Raw genomic sequence first — 24,460 nt, 5'->3', positions numbered from 1 at the left:
GGTGCGACAATGTTGGAAAAAATGGAAATTCGGTGGTGGTGTCAAACAAAATTATATTCGTCGTGTACATTGACAAATATGTATATTTCCCTATCCTCCAAGGTTCTGTGACAAGAAGTGTTACAATGATTCTTCTATGATCCTCACCTAAACATGCTATACTCCTCTATTTAAATAACCAAGAATGAATACTTATACTTTACTCTCGACTTCTATAATTGATGTATCAACTTTGTGCTGCAGATATTCTTGTTTGATCTTTTGCACTATACACCAGGACAATCCAACAAGATTCGCTAGACAGATCATAAATAAACAAACCCCAAAAATGGCGCTCATTACTTTAAAAAACCCCAATTTGTATTGACCATCTAGCCCTTTTGAAATCTCAAAATTAGCTAATGACATTGTACCTATTGGGAATGTCATTACCCAAAACCCTCTATTCCATGTAATCAACCCTAATTTGCTGCTAGTATGTTTTGGATTTGGATGTTTGGCAAATGGTCTTATTTTTGACAAGACAGATGCAATAGCAAGGAATAAGTATACATAGCCACCTGCTAGTAAACAACCCGAAAGAAGTGCTGATGATACGAAAAACATCAGCCCTAGTGTTTTATCTGGAATGAAAGCAAGCATATTAGCACCAAATAACATTATACTGTAACTACACTGGCCCGTGAAACCAACAGGTAGAAATTGTGAAAATATATGGTCTGTTGGCGGTATTTTCCTAAGAATTAGTCTGGCCATATACAAGCCCCCCACTCCGTGGAAGCAAACCAACGAAACAAACAACAACATTAAACATGTAATCTCTGTAATTTTCTTCAAATTAGAGTTGGGTAAATTCACAGCTATCAAGTGACCCGAAGATGAAACTACACTTGGACACACAACAGGCATCAAAGCTACCCCACTGATTGCATCGAGATTATGCTTATTTAGTTTTGATAAAAATGATATGAAAAAAATAAAGATGGCATTATACAAAGCAATTGCAACTCCAATCCACCAGAGTGTCCACAAAAAAATAGGGTATTTTCCATGGGTGATCAAGTGTATCCCATTTATAATTGTGTTATATCCCATAGAGTATACTGCAAAATATATAGATAATGTTGGATCTATGTGATATCGGTATATCCTCAGCGGATAGTAAATCCAAGAAACAATCAAGAGGATTGTCACTAGTACAAATAATGACACTGTTAGACAAAATAAAATTATACCAAGGACTTCTAACCATTGTGCTGGATAAGGAAACCCATAAAGAATGTTTCCTGTGATACCTGTTCCTAAAAATGAAACAAAGAAAACGGGATGGAACTTTTCAATAAGTTCAACTTTTAAGAACAGAAACACCCTTCTTCCTATATTTGGTATCATAAGTTCTGCTAGTATAGGGTGTGTGGTGGTTTGGTTGGTTTTTGATTTGTGGGGTTTTTAAGGTTTAAATATTTTTTTTTCTCTTTTTTGATGGGGCTTTACATTAAAGTGAAATAGATCATACAGACCAATATTTATAGGGTAACAGATTTAAAGATGAGTCAAAAAAAAAATAGTAAAAATCAAAGAACTGACATTATATTGAAATATAAACCGAAAGAACGAATAAAGATGATAGGGTATTGATTCCCGTCAATAAAGAAAGTGTCAAAAAAAAAAAAAAACTATTAAAGCCCGTTCTCAAAGTCCGACTCGAATTTCCTAGATAAGAAAACCATCAAACAAACGTTTGATAACATTAATATGAGTATTTACCAAAGGAACTCAGCACAATTGTTGTTGTTTTTTTTTTTTTTAGAAATCTTGGTCAAACAATCCAGTCTCTTCGTTCTGCTTGTCTACTTTTTCCATTACACCGGCCTTTTGGTAATCAGAAACTCTCTTTTCAAAGAAATTAGTTTTACCAGCCAATGAGATATTTTCCATAAAATCAAATGGATTAGTAACATTGTAATACTTTTTATTTCCAAAGGCCACTAATAATCGATCAGCAACAAATTCAACATACTGGCACATCAAGTCACAATTCATTCCCAATAAAGATACTGGAAGCGCATCGCTGAAATATTTTTTCTCAATAGTCACAGCCTCGGTAATGATTTTCTCAATGATTTCTGGAGAAGGTTTATTCTTTAAATACGAGAATAACAAACAGGCATAATCCGTGTGAATCCCTTCGTCTCGGCAAATCAATTCATTCGAAAATGTCAATCCTGGCATCAACCCCCTTTTCTTTAACCAGAAAATTGCTGCAAACGAACCACTGAAAAATATACCTTCAACGGCAGCAAACGCAACCAATCTCTCAGCATACAAAGCATCCTCGTCTTGAATCCACCTGATGGCCCAATCGGCTTTTTCTCTGATGAATGGGATATTTTCAATAGCATTAAACAAAAAGTCCGCTTCTTCTGGGTCCTTGAAGTATGTTTCGATTAACAACGAATAAGTCTCTGAATGGATGTTTTCCATCATGATCTGAAACTTGTATACCAGTTGAGCCTCTGGTATTTGTACTTCAGCACAGAAATTTTCCACCAAGTTCTCATTGACAATACCATCCGAGGCAGCAAAGAATGCCAACACTCGGGAGATGAAAAATCTTTCATTTTCGTTCATTTTATTGTTCCAGTCGGCCAAATCTTTACTTAAGTCAAGCTCTTCAGCTGTCCAAAACGAGGCCAACGACTTTTTGTAGAATTGCCATAACTCCGGATACTTAATAGGATATATGGTATGACGCGTCTTGTCTTTTGTAAGCAATGGTTCGTTAGATTCTTCTTGTTTCAACTTGCGTCTGTTAACCACATGTTTGGCTAAAAACTCTTTGTGTCTTTTGTATACTTCAACAAGATCAATTTCACTGTCGTCTGAAGTTTTTTCAACAGTTTTATCTGGTTCTGACTTGGTGATAATTGGAGTGCTTTTCTCAGTAACTTTTTTAGGTGTTGCTTTGTCGTTGTCTGTATTTTTTGACATTGTTAAATGTATTTCCTTTTTTTTTTTTTTAGATGCTAGTGGAGTACAAAGTTTAAAAATTTAGATTAGTGGGATTTTTGCACTTTATTTATATGTTTAAAGTTTACAAATACCGACAAAATGAAAGAAAATATAGAAAAAAAATTTCACCAGATCGTATATATAGTTACAGTTTTGTATTAGAAGATGGAAGAGCAAGACTTAAGTAACTGGTGGTTCTTTGTTTTGCCGTTGTTTCTATTATTATTACAAACTGGCGCGTCTTGTCATGAGATTTATTCTCACTATGGGATATATATCTATCTATCTGTTTGGAGTATTGCAAGTGCATGGATATTAGTAATCACGTCTAAGACAATGAATGGAAAATAAGCCGACGCGTGGGTTTCAAAAGAACCATCCCCCAATTACATTGCTCTCCTCCCCCTTCTCCAGTTTCAAAACAATGCGATAAAATATAAATTATCGGAAGAGAATTCTTCATCAGGTGAGTTCTTTAGTTGCACAAATTGTCAAGAAAACAACAAGATCCAATGGTTCAATTTTAACTTTTGTGTAATTAAATCGGTGCGCAATATCAGATCTGGTGTTCTTCAATTTCTTATTCTTATCTCCGTCACAAAGTCAATTGACCAAGTCAGGTGGTGTTTGCGATTTGTACGCATCGCAGCAAAACTATTTAGAAAATATAAGGCTGTCAGTCTTTTGCTTTGTTTCGAGTATAAGGCTACACTGACATAATAGTTCTTGCTCTTTTTTGATAGAAAAGTAAAATGTGTTGAAATATCTGATGTTTTAGATTACAGAACTTCACAATACAACAACTATAAATATAGAATTGCTGTCGATATTAACAGAGTTATGTTTCTTTACACAACAAAATGAATATGTAACGACATAGACTTGCACAGAAGGTGAATTGTAATGGCCCATACGGCAAGTCTTGACGTTTGTATTTGCATATTTTGCAAATAGTGCTCTCAATTAATGAGAGGTTTAACAGATACTTGGGCATTGGATTGCATTTTTTTGTCCCAAAATAGCAACGTCCACTATACGACATGGTACTCTTCATTTTCATCTTCTAGGCACAGTTCGTTTTTTTGTTTTAGTGAAGAGAAAGATGAAGGTTTTAAAAACAACTTTGGAAACTAAACATTGCGATCTCTACTATACAATATCTTGTAGGTGTATTTCCAACCATACTACAACTGAAAAAACTCCCCATCAATGAAGAATAACAAAAAAAAACCCATTCGTTAATATATAATACAAGGAGTAACTATAAATAATATCCATCTGAAATAAACCGTAACATATACTCATCAACATGGCCAATACCATCATCATAATCAACGTCAATAAATCCAGTGTCGCCATCTGTTGTACCTAATGCATTAGTTTCTGTTGGAGCAGGAGTGGCACCTGTAGTAGCTGATCTGGTCTCCTCTTTAAAATCATCGTCGTCAATAGCAACCTCTTTTAATGCAGCTCCAGCAGCGACTCTATCTTCTTCATCTTCAGCCTGCGCTAACACGTTACCCATCTTGGCATCGCCTGAAAAATCAATAGTCCTATCAGTTATTTCTTTCCCAATATTGCTATCGCTGACCAAATCGCGAACCGAGAATTTACCAAAGTAATCTGTAGTAAACTCTCCCTCTTGAATAACAACGTTATCCAACTGTCTTTTCTGGTTTGCCTTTTTGATAATATTAGACTCAATGGTGTACTCGGAAACGAATCTATAAATGTGAACATCTCGGACTTGACCAATTCTATGACAACGATCTTGGCACTGCTTGTCCATGGCTGGATTCCAATCGGAATCATAAAAAATCACAGTATCTGCACCAGTTAGGTTAATTCCCAACCCACCTGATCTTGTCGATAAGATGAACACTGGTATTTTTGGATCTCGATTAAATTTTTCAGTCAATAGCTGACGATCCTCAATCTTTGTTGCACCATCTAATCTCATGTATCTATAGCCATGAATGTTGAGGAACTGTTCTAGAATATCCAACACCTTTGTCATTTGTGTAAAAATCAACGCTCGGTGTCCCTTTGAGGTCAAGTCTTGTAACAACGTAGCCAATTTTTGCAATTTTCCACAATCATATTGTAATAATGTCTTGTCAGGGAACGCAATCGACAACTTAACTTGTGCCTTGTGGAAAGGATTTTGAATGTTGTTCTCGGCAACTTCATGTAAAACTCTTTGCTTGGTTGATATTGGAATTAACTGGTCTTTCATATCCAAGGCAACGGCTGCAGGCGTAATGATAGAATATTTCTCAATACTATCGCTCATCCTGTCGACTCGCTCAGATAATGACAAACAATACTTGTTGTAAGGCTCTTCATTGAAACCCCGTGCATTAACTTTAAGTAGTCTTAGCAATGACTCTCCATAAATTGGTTTTCTCCCACACCTCAAATTGTTCAAGTATAAGACGTGCTCTAGTTTTTCCTTAATTTCTGCTTGTTCCTCATTCCGACGCTGTTGGTAGTAGCTAACATACTTGATAGGGTCTGAATTCTCAAATTCGTCAAGCAAAGTTTTTAGTTTACTTATTTGGTCTTGAAATGGTTCTGTTGTCATCAATATTTCAGTCGATTGACATACAAAATAATTCATATTCTCACACCCTGTGACATCAAGGTTTAAAGCTTGAAACGAAACTGTTTCATCCTTGCAGAACAGCTTTTTCACTAGTTCATTGGTGCTCTGGTAATATGACGGAATTGATCTTGGCATTGCAAAAGATGTAACTATTGGTCTAACTTCAAATAAATCGGGATGATTGCAAACTTTTCTCAATTGCATCAAACAATTGATAATGGATAGAAAATTACCAGACGCTAATGTCTCCTTAGTTTTCGCACGTGACATGAAATCGTCATAAAGAAATCTCTGACGTTTCGACAAGCGACAATACACTATATGTTCATATTTTCCAGGCATTTGCTTTTCCACATCTTTCTTCAATCTACGTAGTAAATAGGGACGCAAAACCTGATGTAATCTAGCCACAGTATTTCTGGTCTCTTCATCCATTCTCTGTGTAGTCCGTTCATTTTCATCTATCAAATCGGAGCTCCCCGCTGACGTCTGTTCTAGTATCTTATCCACCGGTTTTCCGAACCATTGCTGAAAATCGTCCAAATTTGCAAATCCTTCAGGCATTGCTTGGTTTACTTTAGATGACGGCATTAGAAAATAAAGCAAGGACCACAATTCCATCAAATTGTTCTGTAACGGTGTACCAGTTAAAAGTAATCTGTTTTCGGTATTAAAATTTAACAATGCTCTCCATCGCGTAGACCTAAAATTTTTAATATTGTGGGCCTCATCTAATATCATGTATGTCCACCGTCTTCTTTTGAATGATTGTTGATCTTGTACCACCAATTGATAAGATGTAATGCACACGTGGAAAGCATCGGGCTTGTTCCATCCTTTTCGTTTTTGAGCTCTTTGTTGGGGAGAGCCGTAATATGTCAAGACTTTGAATCCAGGAGCGAATTTTTTAAACTCCATTTCCCAATTCAACATGACAGAAGTCGGAACTATGATTAAATGCGGACCCCATTTATGATGTTCACAAGCTAAATACGCCAACAAAGATATTGTTTGTATAGTTTTACCCAAACCCATCTCATCGGCAAGAATTCCATTGGTGTTGTTATTGTATAGACTAGCCAACCAATTTAAACCTTGTTTCTGGTACGGTCTTAATGTACCCCTTAAAAGCAGAGGGATAGGTACATCTTTAACTTTTGACCCATTCACAATTTCAACATTGCTGTCTTCTTCACCGGATGATGCAATATTTTCAACTTTACCGTCTCCATTGGCTTCAGACTCGCTATCGGACAGGCTCAAGTTTTCATCACTCTCTTTTTCAAAATTACTGGAAATTGAGGCGTCATCGTCATCCAGCAACACTGTACCATTGGTGAACAAACTTGCAAGTCCACTATTGCTCGCACTTTCCGACGGATGAGGGGGTTCGGTAGCACTTTGTTGGTCCATTTCAGTATCAGACGAATCTTCTTCCAGTGTCTCGCTATCGGAAATTGAACTAATAGAGTCTGAGTCTAATAGTGAATTCATTCTAGAATCACTTTCCTGGTTAAGATCTTCAATAAGCTTTTTCTCTTCTGCACTATACTCAAAAGGTGTACTCGCGAAATCAACGACTTCATCATTCCGGTACAACGATGCGAGACCTCTAGTAACATCTGTGTCATCATCCTCACTCAGTTCGGTTTCCTCACTTGAAGTTCCAGACTCTCTTTCCTTCTCGGAAGTTGCGCTAGACGATAAAGGTTCTACTGAAGTCTCTAAATCGGCATACTTCTTTCTCAATTCTTCAATCGATAGATTCATATCATTCTCGTCATTACTTTTCCCATTTATATTATGCTTTTTATTCCCATTCATTTGCTGTTCCGTATTTTCTCCTTCTTCTGATGATGACAGGAAATTATCAGAATCATTGGTATTGTCATCGAAGGACGTGTCATCGTTATCACTTTCGGCGTCAGCCGTTGGTTCCCTCGATGAAGTAAGTTGAGCTTCCAATAACTGAGTGGAGTGTTCTAGCATTTCACTCAAATGCTTTCTACCTTTGATCTTCTTCAACTCTTCATTCTTCTCATTTTGTATAATTTGATACACTTTCTGTGCCTGATTCCATCTTTTCTTCACAGCCTGCATCGTCAATCGACTCATTTTTTTAAGATTTTGCTCTCTTTCTTTAGCTAGTCTTTCCTTTTCTCCTTTCTTCTTTCTAAAATGCTGATCTATCATTGCCGAAATCTTTCGAGTTCGTAAGTGGTGCTGTTTCCTCATTTGTTGATGAACCTTGGAAAAGGCCATACCTTGAGCTAGCAAATGATCTTGATGAGTGGCATTATTCGCAGCACCATGTAATTTGGGTCTGACGGAAAAGGTATTTCTAAAAGGATCTGTGAGTTTCACATTCGATTGCGGAAGAATGACCTTGCGGCGCTCTATCCTGTCACCATTCAATTCAAGGCTATTTTCAATGTTGACCTTGTGATATAACTTTTTTAATAAGTTTTCTTGTTGAGACATGATTGCATCATACTCATCTCTTGTGAAATTATAATCGGGAAAATTTGACTCGTCAATAATGGGAGTTTTAAAATCATTGTTAAGAAAATTTTGTAACTTTTCAGTGAGTTTTGGTGCAACTATTACTTCGTCTTTTAATTGTATTATTTCTAGTGGTGTCGGTTTGAAATTGATAATTTTGCTACTACTGGACAGATCTTTCAACGGAATAATGCTACCGGTCTGTCTATTGCCATCTTCCAAATTTTCTGGTCTCCATTGCGGTATATGAGAGGGGTGTGTTACTAATGGTGGTGGGACTGTTTTTTTGATGCACTTTATGCGATAATGTGTCTCTGATTCAGATAAATCACTCTCTATCTCTTCTCTATTACTCTCATCGCTTAATTCAATAACTTCGTCTTGATCTTCATTAGTTTGCTTTCGAGACCCATTTTCGTTTCCCCTTTTAGGTGTCACTGACCTACTTTTCCGTATGTTTGTTTTTGTGTTTGATGTTTGCGAAGGCGTTTTCATTTTAGATCCCGACTTTTCGTGAGAGTGAATGGCCTTAGACATGGTCTCTATCTTTACTTCATCTCTTAATTTGTTGATTAAGGATTCTTCTAATACTTTACTGCTCGCTAGCACACTCTGTCGAAACAGAAATTTGTCATCTAGTAATTTGTTCTGTTCTGCCAACTTTTTCTTTTGAAACCTTAGTGGCAAATTGTCTATATTAGAATCATTCTCAATTCCTTTATCCCATACAAGTTTGCAATGATTTTTTTTGACAAATTCTTCAAATTCCGCCTTCAAACCTCTGTCATTTGCGCTTGAATTTTCTATGGGGTCCCAACTTATGATAGAGTTGTATTCTGTTAATTGATACAATTCGTTAACGGCCAAATTAAAATCAACGATAATATCTGACAATTTGGTCTCTTTTGATTGAATAGACACTTTTCTCTTTTTATTTGATACGGTTGATGTTTCCTGTGCATGATGGCCGGTTCGTTTACCATTCTGATAAATTGTAGAAGAGGTCGAATTTCCATTCTGAGTCAACCTTGCCAGTGTTCTCCTAAATCTTCCATTCTCTGGCATTCCTAGTTTTCTTTTGAAAATATTCTTGATGTGTTTGCTAGATCTGCAAGAAGAGATTTTATTTCAGAAATTGTAAGTAAATAAAACGAAAAAAAAAAAAAAAAAAAAAAAAACCGAAATGAATTAAAGAATGGATAAAAAAAAATACAAAAGAGAGAGAGAGAGAAAGAAAGAAAAAAAAAAAAGAACGAAAACAAAACAAGCTGGATTCTTTGAATCTGGTGGATGGCGCACAAATCAGTTTCAAGATTATTTTACCGAAACTCCTCCTCCTGCAGAAAATTATTATGGTGTCAACAACTCCTACAATAAACTGTTTTATTTAGCTTCATCTATTGTGCTAAAAATGAACGCTAATTTTTAAAAAAAGTTTCAATTGAAAGAATATATATATATATGCTAATAGTTTACAGAAAATAATCAAGCCCGTACAAAAAAGAAAAGTAAAACGATATTTCAACCACTGTCTTCTTCAAAGGTAAACTGGTTTTAACAGTAATTACACAATTTCAAAACTGAGATTGTTTCAAATACTCCCTTAGAATAACTGTAGTGATTAGGCAGTACCGGATTTTATGAATTCTGCGTTCTCTTTTTCATAGGCAGTTTGATTATTGGTGATATCATTATCAGCAGGTAAAATACCACATTCCTTTTCAGCAGTTAAATCCGGTTTGTTTTGATAGAATGGTGCGGTCTCTTCTGATGTAGCCCCTAAAGCATCAGCCAAACCGTTATATGGGAACGATCTAATCATGGCTGGTTTTTCTGGGTATAATTGGAAGTAGGCAATTACAGCTGAAATCCCAAATATCAAACCAAAAAAGATGGCATTGTGTTTCAAAGCAGTGCTATCAGATACATGATCATAGTAATCTGGTGACCACATATCCAACATATCCTCGTCAATGTGCATTGGGTCGTTCTTGTTTCTTCTATTCTGCGGATCGTCGTATTTGGCATATGGATCTAAGTATTGCTTCAAGACAAATGGTGGGTTTTTAAAATCAGCCAATTCAGGGTGTTCTGGGTCAGCTAACTCGATTGTTTGGCCAGTGCTTTGATCATAGATTGTAGCTTTTTTAGTGGCATAACACCTTGATAATGCAATCCTTGATGTACAGCCAATGACTCTTCTAGAACTGAGGGACAACGCCTTTGTTGGTGTGCTGAGGCCAATTCTTGATATCATGCTTCTGTGGGTTTGTATAAGTTAACTAACAATATAAATAAATTGACAATACTTCAGTTCTGTTTTTAGTATTATTTGAAATATTTGTTCTCTTCTTCAAAATACAACCAACCAATAAAATTAAGTGAGAAAAAAATTATTCAGGTCGTGCATTTTGCATCAACTATCAATGTGTCTAACATCGAACAAACCCAATTGGCAGATGAGTCTAGCTAATAATAATCTAAAAGGGCATATCTTACTATTGCTTGAAATAAATATAAACGTGTATTTATATTGATCCATTGCTAATTACTGTTATGTAATAAATGAAATTGATGTTAATATAATGTACAAACCTATTTTCCAAATAGTAAACTTTATTATGTGTGAATACTTATAACTAACCAATAAACAGCAACCTTCAATCTCCCACCTTCAAATTCTTACCTCTCATCAATAAATGTATCCTCTTCTTACTTATAAAGCACAGAATTGTCATAATTCATAATTTATTCTTCTTTGGCAGGTACTGCTTGAGATTGTCCAAATGGGATTTTGCTAACTGGTGATGCTTCGGAGTCAGCATAGCCTAAATAGGCAGCATTTGCATCAACTGTTTTACCAACATATTTAGCAAAGTATGCAATTCCAAGAAAAACTGGAACAAATGCAAAGAGTATGGTCGAGTTGTGGATATTCCAGTATTCGTGAATCGGTGGTGGGCTCAAGTCAAAACCGAATTTGTTGGAAAATGGAACGGATTCGCTAGCTGGTGCATGACTTGAGTGTTGAAACCTTCTGAAAATAATTTTGCCGTAGTTTCTCAGTGATCTTGTAAACATTGTGTAGTGCTGTTATGAAAGTATATTGATTTAATGACAGTTTGAATTTATTGAAACTTTACTTTTTCTCTGATAGAATCTATAATATACCATACAAAACTAGTAAGTGAGAAAATCGAAAAAAAAAAAAAAAAAAAAAAAAAAGAAAAGAAAAATACAAAACAAAAGACATTCTTTTTGAGAAACTTGCACGACTACAGGTGGTTGCCAAAAAGACCATCCTTTGATGTTATCGTTGGGTTGATTGAACAAGAAGGGACCAATAACTACTTCTGCATAGCTAAGGGTAAAACTGAGTAATTCTTCTTATTATAGTTTTGAAAATATACTTTGTAGACAAGGTCTTTCTATAAAAATTTTATAGATATTTCGATTGAATTTTGCTCCAAATCTTGACCAGTTTATTATTGTCAACGATGATGAATACAAGAGAGATACTGTCGAAACAAAACAAGTTGGTATTGGAAAAGGTCCTCACAAGTCAATAATAACATAACTAATAGTAAACATTTCATACACCTAGTTACAAAAAACTAATCCGAATCGTCAATCCCACTCAATCTACTGGGTTGCAAAATGAAAAAAAAAAGTATATAACAACGAAGTATTGTCCATCCAAATCATTTCGAGTCACATACTTTTTTTTTTTTTTTTTAATTTGCTTCTCATCCATTATTTCTTCTCCTTAATTATGGACGTAATTGGGTTATTGCAAATTGTTCCACTTAATAAGACACCATTAATTCTTAGCAAGTTAAGCAGAGAACAGGAAAAACATGCACGGCCTAGTGTAAGTGGGAACGTAATCACGGTGCCTTTACTAAGACACCAAGTTCTTACTATAGGAAGATCCCCGAAGTGCAAATTACAAATAATGAATCCAACTGTTTCAATGGAACATTGTATAATCTGGGCAATTCAATTCGACAGTGAGTCAAACCTTATTACTTATATATCTGATAAGTCAAGAAATGGCATCACACATAACGAAACGGACATGCTGTGTGGATTGACCTATATTTTGGAAAATGGAGATACAATTGGAATAAAAACAGCTGCATATATCACATACAAATGTTCGCAAAACGACATAAGCTCTCAAACAGAACTAAACCAACCAATCGAAGATTGGGAAATTTCCAGTAAAATTATTGGGAGTGGCTCGTTTGGTGCAGTATATGTCGCAAAAAAACCCAATAACCCAAAACTATTTGCAGTCAAAATCACCCAGAATAATCAGTCGGAGTATTTTTCTGACAAAAACAAGCCTACCCAAGAGTCTTATTTGTTAAGCAAAATTAACCATGTTAGTATAATCACTTCAACACTTTTTTCTACGTTGAATTTCCAACATACTAACTAAAAAGGGAAAAAAAGCCCAACATTATTCAAATATATGACACCATTGCAAGAAATTCAAAGATCTTTCTCTTTCAAGACTTAATATGTGGCGGTGACTTGTTTTCCTATCTAGTGAAAGACGACTATTTAAAAGCAATTCCCGAAAGGGAAGCGATTTTTATTGTGTTCCAAATAATGAAAGCACTACAATTTCTACATAAAAAACTAAAAATTGTCCACCGGGATCTTAAACTCGACAATATATTACTTGAACTACCAATTCCGAAAACAAAAATCTACTTATGTGATTTTGGAATTGCAAAATATCTTGGACATAACAACAGAACCAACACATGTGTGGGTACTCTCGAATACAGCGCACCAGAGGTATTCAAGTCTGATAAATCTGGCGATAAAGCAGTCCAACCTTACGATTTCAAATGTGATATATGGTCATTAGGTGTGATTACACACATATTGCTATCTGGTGTATCGCCTTTCTATTCCGAGAGTAAAGAAAAAATAATTAAGGCTTCACGTCTTGGCCAGTTGAATCTTGCAAAACCACAATTCAATAAAGTCAGTCTCTCAGGCAAATCTTGTATCAAACGGTTACTCCAAGTTGAAGCTGCATCTAGGATGGATATCAATGACTGCTTTGACCATGATTGGATCAAATTGCAAAGAAAAAAATTAGAGAAAACGTATCGTTCAGTTGTTGGGACAGGAGGCAATTATGCCCCCCTACCATTGAATCAAACTTTGCAGCATACAAAACGGAAAAAAACTTAAAACGAAAAAAAAAAAAAAAAAAATCAAGCCAAAAAAACTAACCAAAGAAAAAGTTAGATAAATTTAACAACCGCCTTGATCATCGATACTCTCCAGTACACTATACATTACAAATGTCTACATATCAAAATTCTGGGTACAGACCTAGAGGATACTCTTCGAGTTACTCTTCTCGCCTGAGAGGAAGTAATGGCGGAGGTAACCGTGGTGCTAGCAACCGGGGAAGATTCAACAATGGTTACCATCAGACACCTCATACAAGTTACAGACAAAGACAGACACTAGCATCATCATCATCTTATAAAGCTAGACAGAATCTTTATCAGCAACACAGCGTACCTTTGAGGAATAACGAGTTTCAGATGTGGATGGGTGATTTAGATCCCCATTGGACAGAAGAATCAATTGATAATTTGTGGACAAAATTAGTATCAAAACCCCATCACGTCAAAATCATGAGAGATCGACTACAACCACTGAAGCCTAGCTATTGCTTTGTGACTTTTAGAGACAAAGAGTCCATTGATTTGGCCATACAGAGAAATGGGCAAAAAGTTCCGGACTCAAATAGAGTTTTCAAACTAAACTATTCTGGCAGAAACTCAACAGGCAGTAATGATCGCAGTACCAATTTGTCCAATGAATATTCTATTTTTATTGGAGATTTAGCTCCCGAGGTATCTGATGCCACCTTATTCAACAAGTTTAGCATGAAGTATCCAAATCAAATCAAGCAAGCTAAAGTTATCGTTGATTCTTCAACTAGAAAAAGTAAAGGTTTCGGGTTTGTTAAATTTCATTCACCCGAAACAATGAACCGAGCACTAAAGGAAATGCAGGGCTATACCATTGGATCCAAAGCTATCAGAGTTGGCTTAGCAGCAGGATCTAATGTGGATACAAGTTCCCAGCCAGTCACAAAACTAGATCATCACAGAATTCCTGTGCCCCAACCACAACCAGCTCTAAACCAATTTACTGATCCAAATAACACAAGTTTGACAATTAGTGGATTGTCTGGACGTATCACTGAGAGCGAACTTGAACAGCATTTCATAGGGTTTGGGGATATAATATACTGTCGTGTTTCCAGGGACTACCAAACTGGTTATGTCAAGTTTTATTCAAGATCAGCTACAGAAAGTGCTTTTTTAAACATGTATGGCTACATGATCAATGACTGCAGGTTACAAATAGCGTGGGGTAGTAGTGTGCAAGTTTCCGGTGTTAATGTGAACTATTTACCTAACGTAACAGGTGAAATCTACGAAAAGGCTAAAAAATCACCAGCTATCTATGCTCATCCTGACTATCCTTATTTGCGATTTGATAAATTAAGTAGTGATGAGATTAAGAAGCTTCCACAACGTCTCGATGGAAGTGATGTGCTTACTTCAAGCCAAATCGATGAGGCTTATTTGAATCACAAAAGATATAGAGAAAAGTTGTTTAATGATGCATTGTACTAGATAGTCAAATGTATATCACGATTTTTACCTGGACAGTTAACAAGCAAGTCATTTTGGTCAATATATTTTACCCCACAATACCAGCAATAGTTATGAGTTACACGTAGATAATTTAGTAGATCAGATAATGTCTGCTCGATATTCTCAACTTCTTGTTCAAATAGTTGTAGTGCCTCTGCAGCATTAAATTTTGCTTTCAGTGAACCAACAGTTTGACTCTGCTCTTTTGCAAGATAAATTTTTACATATGGTCGCCAAAAGTTATTTATTTTACTAAGATCTTTTCCATCTAAAAAATCATCATGTTCACCACTCAAATCAAAACAGAGTCTCATAATTCCTTTCAAATCTTTCAATTCTCTTCTTTGTTTATTCAAATTTGCTAGGTTCAATTTCAAGTTTTCAACGTCCTTTTGTTTGTACAGAGGTGATCTAAATTCACCCCCTAGACCTTCTCTACCACTTCTAATAGATACTTCAATTGGTTCTTTAATTGCAGTGGCTGAATTACCTAATGTATTGCCGATTTTAAACCCCATTCGTTCCATTATTGAAAGACCAATTGATGAGCTGGGATCCAGAAAAAGTGAACGTTCTTTTTTATTGCTGGCATTTTCAGTTGATTCTATGTCTATGTCATCACGCAATTCATACTTCATGTAGTCTTCATTTTGGTCATTTTCTGCAAGGGATGGCAGTTGGAGATCTTCTGGAATTTTGAATTGTTTCTTTTTCAATTTGAGTTTCAGCTGTTCCGAGTCCGTTTCAGAATTATCATCCGAATCATCAAACAAGGCTAACCTTTTTTTCATTCAAAAAAACAAAAACAATACTTATTGTTGTATAAGTGACAAGTATATATGTATGTGTTGGGTCGAATGTGTATTAGAGTTTGAAAATACTGAGTTGTACATCAAATTAATCACATTTGGTGGAACTGTAATCAGAAAAACAAAAACAAAAAAAAATAAAACACCAAAAAACCCAAACTCAAGACAAGCACCATCCATATTCTTCATATAAAGAAATAAATAACTATCGCGTCGAATCTCATGCTACCTTTTAAGAAAGCTGACAGTCCATTTAAATCAAATCCGGTGTCTCGAGTGGGATCTTCTACTCGTTTGAATCAGTTGGGTAACATAAAATCAAACCCAACCACTCCCAATCCAGCGCTATATGTTACTTCATCATTGAATCCACTGAAAAACTTGCCTACAAATGCAGCCAATGTCAAACTGAGATTACAAACTCAAAAGGATTTGGATGCATTTGAACAATTGCCAATGGTTCAAAAAGTTAATGAATATGAAAGATTGCTCAATGAGTTATCAGAAGCAGTGTCACAGTTTAAAAATGATGAATTACAAGAGAAAATTGCACAAATTATAACTTGTAATGATGTTTTGAAACAACAAATTGAAGACTTGAACAAACATAGAAATTATAGCTATGAGGTGGACAAGTTGTCGGACAAAAATAAAACATTAGAAGAGAACTCGAAATTTATATTGAAAGAATTAGTGAGTTACAGAAACGAATTAAAAAAATTACCGAAATTACCCAAATCCGATAAAATGGTTAACCGGAAAGTTGACGTCGATGATATTTTGAAGTATGCTTTTAAGTTAGCCAAGTTTACCAAGGCGCCTGCAACTGTTGCCAATATGCCATTCCAAATACATCCAAACAATTATGTATGGCCCGCTGAAGATTCATTGAGACGTGGAATGTTGGCACAAGCATCTTTACAAGCAGAAGACATAATACGGTATGAATTAGGAGACATAGAAAAAGAAGATCCTAAAGAAGTTAAAACCAAATCCAACGACAATAATGACGATGATGATGACATGGAAGATGTCAGAATTTCAAATGAAAATACAAAGGATGAACAAGGTTCTAGGCCGCATCCAGCTAGTGAATATGACACAAGTAAGAGGAAAGATGAACAAAACCAGCCACCAGTGGATCTTAACTTAGACTTATTTGATCCTGACGATGAATACTCAGATTAATCAAAATAAAAAATGTATATTGTTAAATATAAAAAGCATGCGTTCTTTCTTTCCTAGTTCTTTTTTTTTTTTTTTTTTTGCAGATTGCATAACCATGTACACCATTTAACGTTTCCTGCTTCCAAATATCTCATCTGGATGTTTAAAAGTCCCTTGAGCTCTATCACTACCTAAAATACAATCCAATTCTAACTGCTTAGAGTACTTTTCACCACTTTTCAAATGAGATTTAACCAAGTCAGCCAAACCTTCAATAAATGTCTCATTACCGTTCAATGATTCAGCACGCTTTATCTTATGAGGATTTGTGGCATCTTCCAAGATTTCAATATCCAATTCATGTAAAGTTTCAATATGATCAGATGTAAAAGCAACGGGGACTAAAACAATACCCTTGATGTCGTCTCTTTTTTCAAGCTTGTCAATAATCTTAGAAGTTTGTCCACCTAACCATGGCTTTGGACCTACTTGGGATTGCCAAACCAAACGATAAGGGTTAGAAAATTTAAGTTCTTCCATGATTTTATAAACAGTTGCGGCTACTTCTGCAGGATACGAATCCCCCAAATTGACAATTTCCATAGGTAAAGAATGAGCGGAGAACAAAATAACAATATCGTCTCTGTCTTGTGGCGGGAACTCAGCCAACTTTTCTTTGATGTTATTGGCAAACGCTTTCACCAAGCCTGATTGCTGTGGCCATCTGTCAATAAAAGACCATTCAATGGTTCTTTCAGGGTCATGGATCAATGTTTGACGGTACAATTCATTCATGGAAGAGCCAGATGTCGAGTATGAGAATTGCGGGTATTGGGAAAAGGCCACTGCCTTGGTGACACCATCTTTTTTCATCTCATTCAATGTTTCTTCAGTCAATGGGTTGGCGTATCTGAAAGCAACATAGGGTTTATGTGGAGCAGTTTCAGGAGACGTTTTGTCTAAAATTTCACAAACTTTTTTACATTGATATTCAGACCATTTTCTAATAGGAGAACCCCCACCAATTTCTCGATAATGCTCCTCAATTTTTGGTGTACGTCTTTTAGCAATGAATTTAGCCAATATATTTTGAAAACGTCCAAAGGGAATCAAATCTCCATCGGAAAATAATCTGAACAAAAAATCATAGGTCTCCTCTACTTTTGAAGGACCTCCCATATTCATAAAAACAATCCCAGTGGGTGGTTTTGTACTGCTAGAGGAATTAAACCTAAGGAATCCTCTTCCAGTAATGCAGGTGGGTTTGAAAGTATTTCTAAAAATCATCATCATGATATACGTGGTTTAGAGTATTTCCATAAAACAATTCAAAATGCTAGCAGAAATAATATCTGTAAGTTGAAATAATCTACGCCAATTGAGTGATATTTATATTTCAAAACTCTTTTTAAACAGAACACGTCAACAGTGTATCACTTGTAAACTTATCAATAATGAACGTGTCAAAAATTTTAAAGATTTTCCAGATAAGTGGCAAAAAAAAAAAAAAAAATACCAACTAAAACTTAAATTTGAGAAGCGAAGGGGGAAAGGAAAAAAAAAAAAAACAGCAAAAGTAAACTTCGATTTTTTTACTAATTAGATCTAAAAATTAAAAAGGAGTTAAGGATTCAACGTCGAGAGTATTTTCTTTACTTTGCAAAAATCTTGACCCATCTGTAAATTTCATTTACTTGTCGAGACAGTATCCAATGACAAAGAAGCCAATTGTTAATGGAGACATTTATTGATTACAACTATAATCTAAGAAACACAATCTCTGTCCATTTCCGTATACCTTACCACCTAAAATAGGACCTACTTAATGTGAGATTGTCGTATTTAACATTTCACACACTAACATTCCCCATTCAAACCAAATCAAGCAACAACTTTCTCTCGTTCTTTTTTTTTTTATTTGATTTAGATTTATTTATTGATAAACAGTTTAACATTCTTGTGGTCTTCATTTCAATATAATTACTATAGTAAAATGAACGTATTTTATTTAATTCTGTTTGTCAAGTTTTTGTTTCTTGAATTCTTCCTTTTTAGTATTAAATATGTCATTAATTTCATTGGTGAAATTATTATAAGCGTTCTTCAACCCTTCGAAATCGTTCTCATTAATAGACCCTCTACGCCCTCTAAATGATGTCCATGCCTTGCGCAAGTGCTGTATATCATGATCAACTTCTTTCTGATCAAAATCCGTAAACACATCAAACGGAGGCAATCCAAGGGTGGGGATATCATAGTCTTGCCCTAATTTAGCACCAACAGCTTGTTCGACAATGCTTGCCTCCTCATTATTCAACTTGTATTTATCTTCCCTTGATTTACGTTGTTGTGCTCTGTACGATGGTTGTAATGATTTGAAAAATTTAGTCACGGGTTTTGCAAATGGTCCACTAAAAGTGAAAAATGATAACGCAATGACCCATAACAACCAATAATAGACAGAAGCCCAGCATTCTAACGATTTTGTAAATCCCAAAATCACAAATGGTTGAGAAAAAAACCCAAATGCCAATTGGGTATTGGCCCAGCATACAAAATCATAAACAATTTTGGTAGGCTTGGGTGTCTTCCCATCTGCTTCCAAAAAGATAGGTCTAAAGTTTCTTCTATAAAATTTGCCAACAGTTTGCAACAAGGCACCAACAATAAACGTCAAATAGTACCCTGGTCTGGTACCGTGCCAGAATGCACTTGTAGTGAATGTGAAAATTGTGCTCTTGAATCCTGGTTTCTTACCTGGTTTTGCAACCCGCAAATACACGTAGTTTTTCAACCAGATATTAGTATTTTGATTCCAAGCCTCCAAACAAGCGTGTACATTCTGTCCGGTTTCAAATGACCAAGGATCTATATTTTGAACTCTATTCCATTTAAACTCTCCTGTTTCCGGATCCACGCCATTGTATCCAATACCACACAAAATACAAGCTCCTTCAGCAATTGTCCAAATTGTATAATATTTTAATCGAAATGTGAATCCTAATATCCACATGTAAATAATTCTGTAAAACAAACCATGATAATGCACAAAATCAGAGGTAAACATATACTCCATAGTGACAAACTTGTCACTTTGGAATAACAAGAATGCCCAAAAGAACCCCAACAAAAGCTTCTTAAATGCTTGAACACCGGATCTAGGTATTCTTCTTTTGTTTTTCCCAGGTCTCTTCTCTTCTGGAACATCATCAAACAATGTTCCATGGATGAACTTGTCATAATCTGCATAATCAAAAGCTGGTCCTGTTAATAATGAAGCATAAAAAAATACATAGCCAATATATGGCAACACATTTGGATGCCTAGGAATAGCCCTTGTCTTGTTAAATTCATTCAAAGCCAGTCTTGGCTGTTTCCCATCATGTATATTCCAACCAAATGCTGACAATTTCATAACCAAAATCATTTGAGCACCAGTTATATCAATCTGCTTAGGATCATATTCTTTAAAAAATTGCAAATGAACATGACTATAAGCCATGTGAATCATCAAAAATAAAAAGTTTATCCATGGCATTGATTTGGTGCGTACATATCTTGTAATAAAGTATGATCCTGTTGCCGAGATCAATAGCGTTGAAATACCAGACCTTAAATCACAAATACCAAATACATAAAAACAAGAAACAGCTACGTTGTAAATGTTCTTCAAGGTATAATCCTGATCTGGCAATCTTTTGAAAATTATACTGAATGGAAAAGACAACAAAGTACATATCAAGATCTTTAAATTAGCCTCGTCTAGACCCGATATACCCAGCAACTGAGATATCCCATCTTGGATGATTGAAATCATTGTCTACTTGAATCAATTGAGAATGTTAATTGTAGCGCAGTTTGGTTTGGAATGTATTTGTTGTATTTGTTGTTGTTGTTTCTTTGATTTCAAAGACTGAGCTATACATTACACAACAGTGAGACAAAAAACGACAAGAAAAATAAAACGACATTCTCACTGCAACAACAACAAGAAATATCCGATACTTCGGTCACAACACGACTGTAACATGGCATAGAATTTATCACTACATAATCTATGTTATAAATCGATGGTACTAATGCTTGGCCAGAACCAACGTGAAACCTTCTTCTAAGGCAGCAGTAATAGCATCGTTTTTGTAAGGAATAGTTTGTAAAACAAAAGCCACATCTTGCCATTGATTTTCCAGTTGACACTTTGGTAACCTTGCCAACAACTTTTCTGCCAATTGCTTCTGATGCTTTTCTTTATCAATAAACCCGACCAAGAATCGTATAATTCGTTTCATCTCATCTTTGGCCAAGGTTTGGTCATTAGACAACCCACTGAAAATATCAATGAATCCATTGTAAATTGCATTGTCTTTGGTAGCCAATTCTGCAAAGAATAATCTACACATGTCACTTATACTTTGATCTGGATTTTCCAAACACTTGGCCATAGACGACAATTGACCCTTTACCTTCACTTGACCGGCAAGGATCAAAAATGTGACTGTCATCAAACATGTTCTTTGCACCATAATATTCTCATCGGTAAGACGACTGTATATGTATTCCGTATTTTCGTCCACAATATTGTTAAAACAAACAGCCACATCTCCCAAACCAAGTACACAGTTGCATCGAGTGACAGGATCATCTGATTTTTCCATAATTTGAAGTAATAATGGCAAATTCTCCTCACAATAGATCGATGAAACACACATCAATTTAGCCAAACAAAGTACAGCAGAGCGTTGCAACCTCAAATTTGGAAATTGTTTAGGGTGTGCACAAATTTCTTTCACTAAAGGTCCAAATCTTCCCAATAATGAATAATCACCATAGAGTAATTCTCGTTCTTTGACATGTACGACGGCATCAGCAAAATCATCTTCGGAAGTACCTCCAATCATTTCCAACTCGTTCTCTTCATTTGCTTCCTCTTGAGTGTCAGCAGCACCACCAGAAGCAGCAGCAGCACTACCAGCACCACCAGCACCACCATTGTTGGAAATTCCAGTACCCTTTTTCGATTCAGCTTCATGCTTTTTCTTTTTGAATTGTCCTTCAAGTTTCTCTAGAAAAACAATTGTCTTGATTGCAACATGCCCAGCAATAAATAGCAACTGAGACAATGCAATACCCGGATTCTCCACGGAAGCTTTACTGTCATCGAAAACAGCAATCGCTTTACTTTTGATAACATCTGAACAAACCCTGTCAGGCTCTGATGATAGTTGAAAAATAGCATCAATTGCTTCTTCACTAATAGAATACCATTCTGGATTTTCATTATAATCAATTAAAATTTGTTTGAATTTAGCTATCGCTTCTTCTTCTCTTGGAATTTTGACCACAGTAGAATTTTTCTTTGCGTCTGCTGATATAACACGTTGTAACGCAATACACGTATACCTACCAAGGATCAAATCGTCTTTACCTTCCTCACCCAATCCAATATTCAATAAGGAGTCAAAGCCCTTAACGGCAATCTGATTGTCTTCAAGAGAAAGCATCCCCAAAATAATGATAGCTCCTCGTTTCTGTTTCCTCACTTCCTCACTGCGATCATTGAGGTTATAAATTTGCCACAATACGTTAATAACTTCAAAATTGATCATCATTGCCGCATACATAAGACCCAACAACTTCTCTAATGAAGCCAAATCTGCTACAGAAGCTTTCAAGGTCAAACCAATTAAATTCTTGGCAATATAAGTAGCTTTCTCAATCTTACTGGCAGAAGCTGGAGCTATCAAGAACAATGACTTGTAGCAATCAATTAAATGTGCAGGTACCGATTTTCCTTCATCAGAAGACCCTTTCATCCAAACCAAATGAAGCATTTTTCTGATACCAATGTGCGAGTTTTCGATACCGTAAGCATCTGCCAAAACAAGGAAATCCATTGCATCTATCGCCTCATTTCTATTCTTAGAAAATAATAACCCAGAAATAACTTCAGTTCCATGATGGACAGCTTCAACAAAATCCACAGCATCTTTATAATAGTTGGTAGTTAATTTAACCCTTGCCAAGACAGTTGCATCCGGTAAATTATCATTAAAAGATGATGTGTTGGCAACAATATCACCTTCACCTTCACCTTCTTCCGAAACATTCTCTTTATCAATGTCCATTATTGGTTCACCTTCCTTAATGGTTTCTTCTCTTTCGTTCAGATCCTCCTCTTGCTCTACTTTATCCAATTCATTTCCATTATCTTCGACACCACTGGAGTCTGATTGTTCAGTCCTAGGTTGGGCATCTGCAGGTATGTATTTCATTAGTTCCGCTTCGGCATCGTCTAATTTTCGTTTCCAGAATGTCAATGCCAACTGTGTTCCGTGAGAACCTTGAAATTGGTGATTAAGTATTAATTTAGACATCAATTTAATGGCATTTCTTCTGACCAAAGTACTTCTATCTTCGAGTGACCTTACAGCCAACATCATCATTTTCTGTCTTCGTTCAGTTAATTTGACTTTTAGATCAGCGACTTTAGACAAAGCTTGGAATGCCTTTGTACGCACATAGGGATTCTGGTCCAAAAATCTCTCTTCTAACAAATTCAAGAGTTTGACGACCTGGTGTCTATAATAATCTGCATCTTCATCTTCACCTTGATCTTTAGTACTATTTTTTAGAATATCAACAACAATGTTACCACATGCTTCCACAACCGAGCATCTTAATGTTTGATTACTATTATCCAATAACTGTGAGATACTTGTCATCTGACGCAAAATTAACCTTGGACTCAACTCTGACAACTTGATAAGAAATTCAGATACTGCTTTCGGACCGTTGGTATCATTTGAGTTGAAATGAGTTTGGGAAATCTCTCGTAATATTTCTTCAGTTAAAACCATATAATCGTATTTTTCTGTCAATGTATGTAGTAATCCTGCCATATACTGTGGCAAATGAGCATAATACGTGAGACATTGAATGATGGAGTGCTGAAGCATAGATCCATGTTTATGTTTGGTGACAGCAATGCACAAGGCCTTGAAAATCAACAATTTAATAGGTACCAACTTCATTCTCTCTGGGCTTTCCATCAAATTAATAATCGGTCTGGAAAACAATTCCACAAATGAATCCCGTTCAGGGGTTGTGACAAATACTTTACTCAAGTCAAGGTTCAAGATAGTTATAACTGCAGTCAAACCATTCTCGACTTCAGTACAATTTGATTTCCATCTAGCCAATACTTCCCGAGGAACAGCTTTCTGTGATCTTGCATTGCCAACCTGTGAGAAATCCTCTTTCCCGAGATACTTCAAAAGAACAAATATCAAATAGCCATATCTTTCTAAAGTTGACTTGATAGTATCAACATTGTCGAGAAAATCACCAGCCTGGATTACGTTATCATATGATTGTCCAACAGCATTTAAAGAAGAAGTAATAAGATATGCTAACTGATGACGCTTTTTTTCCTCCAACACTCTAAATCCATGTGTCAACTCAACAAGATCTTCTAATAATTCCTGGTTATAATTTAGGGATTCGGGATTGTTTGCCAAAGAATCTGTAATAGCATCTAATTTTGAATCCACATCAGAAAACTCTATTTGATAATCCTTATCAACATCAAACGCGTTGAAATATGATGAAAGATTGAAATCCATTGTGTTGGTAAATTATGCTTATAACTGATAATGATTTGT

The 24,460-nt window shown here is 35.7% G+C and overlaps 12 protein-coding genes across 12 annotated transcripts; 3 read left to right on the top strand and 9 right to left on the bottom strand. All coding sequences in view use genetic code 12, as the record gives it.

Annotated features, from left to right (window-relative positions):
- Window positions 1-192: 192 nt before the first annotated feature.
- Window positions 193-1,392, bottom strand: CD36_21860 (transport protein, putative; the record flags this gene model as incomplete). The annotated part of the gene is made up of 1 exon (XM_002418618.1): window positions 193-1,392. The coding sequence occupies one exon, from the start codon at window positions 1,390-1,392 to the stop codon at window positions 193-195; it is 1,200 nt and encodes a 399-aa protein (XP_002418663.1).
- Window positions 1,393-1,806: 414 nt separating this feature from the next.
- Window positions 1,807-2,991, bottom strand: CD36_21850 (ribonucleoside diphosphate reductase, putative; the record flags this gene model as incomplete). Its single annotated transcript, XM_002418617.1, has 1 exon — window positions 1,807-2,991. The coding sequence occupies one exon, from the start codon at window positions 2,989-2,991 to the stop codon at window positions 1,807-1,809; it is 1,185 nt and encodes a 394-aa protein (XP_002418662.1).
- A 1,282-nt stretch (window positions 2,992-4,273) lies between these two features.
- CD36_21840 (helicase, putative) lies at window positions 4,274-9,184 on the bottom strand (the record flags this gene model as incomplete). Its single annotated transcript, XM_002418616.1, has 1 exon — window positions 4,274-9,184. One exon carries the CDS (start codon window positions 9,182-9,184, stop codon window positions 4,274-4,276), a length of 4,911 nt encoding a protein of 1,636 aa, XP_002418661.1.
- A 556-nt stretch (window positions 9,185-9,740) lies between these two features.
- Window positions 9,741-10,376, bottom strand: CD36_21830 (conserved hypothetical protein; the record flags this gene model as incomplete). Its single annotated transcript, XM_002418615.1, has 1 exon — window positions 9,741-10,376. One exon carries the CDS (start codon window positions 10,374-10,376, stop codon window positions 9,741-9,743), a length of 636 nt encoding a protein of 211 aa, XP_002418660.1.
- Window positions 10,377-10,867: 491 nt separating this feature from the next.
- Window positions 10,868-11,200, bottom strand: CD36_21820 (conserved hypothetical protein; the record flags this gene model as incomplete). Its single annotated transcript, XM_002418614.1, has 1 exon — window positions 10,868-11,200. The coding sequence occupies one exon, from the start codon at window positions 11,198-11,200 to the stop codon at window positions 10,868-10,870; it is 333 nt and encodes a 110-aa protein (XP_002418659.1).
- A 691-nt stretch (window positions 11,201-11,891) lies between these two features.
- Window positions 11,892-13,333, top strand: CD36_21800 (meiosis-specific serine/threonine-protein kinase MEK1, putative; the record flags this gene model as incomplete). The annotated part of the gene is made up of 2 exons (XM_002418613.1): window positions 11,892-12,506; window positions 12,578-13,333. 2 exons carry the CDS (start codon window positions 11,892-11,894, stop codon window positions 13,331-13,333), a joined length of 1,371 nt encoding a protein of 456 aa, XP_002418658.1.
- A 113-nt stretch (window positions 13,334-13,446) lies between these two features.
- CD36_21790 (RNA binding protein, putative) lies at window positions 13,447-14,802 on the top strand (the record flags this gene model as incomplete). Its single annotated transcript, XM_002418612.1, has 1 exon — window positions 13,447-14,802. One exon carries the CDS (start codon window positions 13,447-13,449, stop codon window positions 14,800-14,802), a length of 1,356 nt encoding a protein of 451 aa, XP_002418657.1.
- CD36_21780 (conserved hypothetical protein) lies at window positions 14,799-15,614 on the bottom strand (the record flags this gene model as incomplete). Its single annotated transcript, XM_002418611.1, has 1 exon — window positions 14,799-15,614. One exon carries the CDS (start codon window positions 15,612-15,614, stop codon window positions 14,799-14,801), a length of 816 nt encoding a protein of 271 aa, XP_002418656.1.
- A 240-nt stretch (window positions 15,615-15,854) lies between these two features.
- Window positions 15,855-16,820, top strand: CD36_21770 (subunit of the RNA polymerase II mediator complex, putative; the record flags this gene model as incomplete). Its single annotated transcript, XM_002418610.1, has 1 exon — window positions 15,855-16,820. One exon carries the CDS (start codon window positions 15,855-15,857, stop codon window positions 16,818-16,820), a length of 966 nt encoding a protein of 321 aa, XP_002418655.1.
- Window positions 16,821-16,925: 105 nt separating this feature from the next.
- CD36_21760 (ferrochelatase, putative) lies at window positions 16,926-18,092 on the bottom strand (the record flags this gene model as incomplete). The annotated part of the gene is made up of 1 exon (XM_002418609.1): window positions 16,926-18,092. One exon carries the CDS (start codon window positions 18,090-18,092, stop codon window positions 16,926-16,928), a length of 1,167 nt encoding a protein of 388 aa, XP_002418654.1.
- A 715-nt stretch (window positions 18,093-18,807) lies between these two features.
- On the bottom strand, window positions 18,808-20,616 carry CD36_21750 (membrane bound o-acyl transferase, putative; the record flags this gene model as incomplete). The annotated part of the gene is made up of 1 exon (XM_002418608.1): window positions 18,808-20,616. The coding sequence occupies one exon, from the start codon at window positions 20,614-20,616 to the stop codon at window positions 18,808-18,810; it is 1,809 nt and encodes a 602-aa protein (XP_002418653.1).
- Window positions 20,617-20,875: 259 nt separating this feature from the next.
- On the bottom strand, window positions 20,876-24,421 carry CD36_21740 (Non-SMC subunit of the condensin complex, putative; the record flags this gene model as incomplete). Its single annotated transcript, XM_002418607.1, has 1 exon — window positions 20,876-24,421. One exon carries the CDS (start codon window positions 24,419-24,421, stop codon window positions 20,876-20,878), a length of 3,546 nt encoding a protein of 1,181 aa, XP_002418652.1.
- Between the last annotated feature and the right edge of the window lie 39 nt (window positions 24,422-24,460).

Source organism: Candida dubliniensis, chromosome 2 (genome assembly GCF_000026945.1).
Source record: "Candida dubliniensis CD36 chromosome 2, complete sequence".
Classification (NCBI taxonomy): domain Eukaryota; kingdom Fungi; phylum Ascomycota; class Pichiomycetes; order Serinales; family Debaryomycetaceae; genus Candida; species Candida dubliniensis.
The sequence above is the reverse complement of the archived record's forward strand: the minus strand, read 5'-3'. Positions and strand labels throughout refer to the sequence as shown.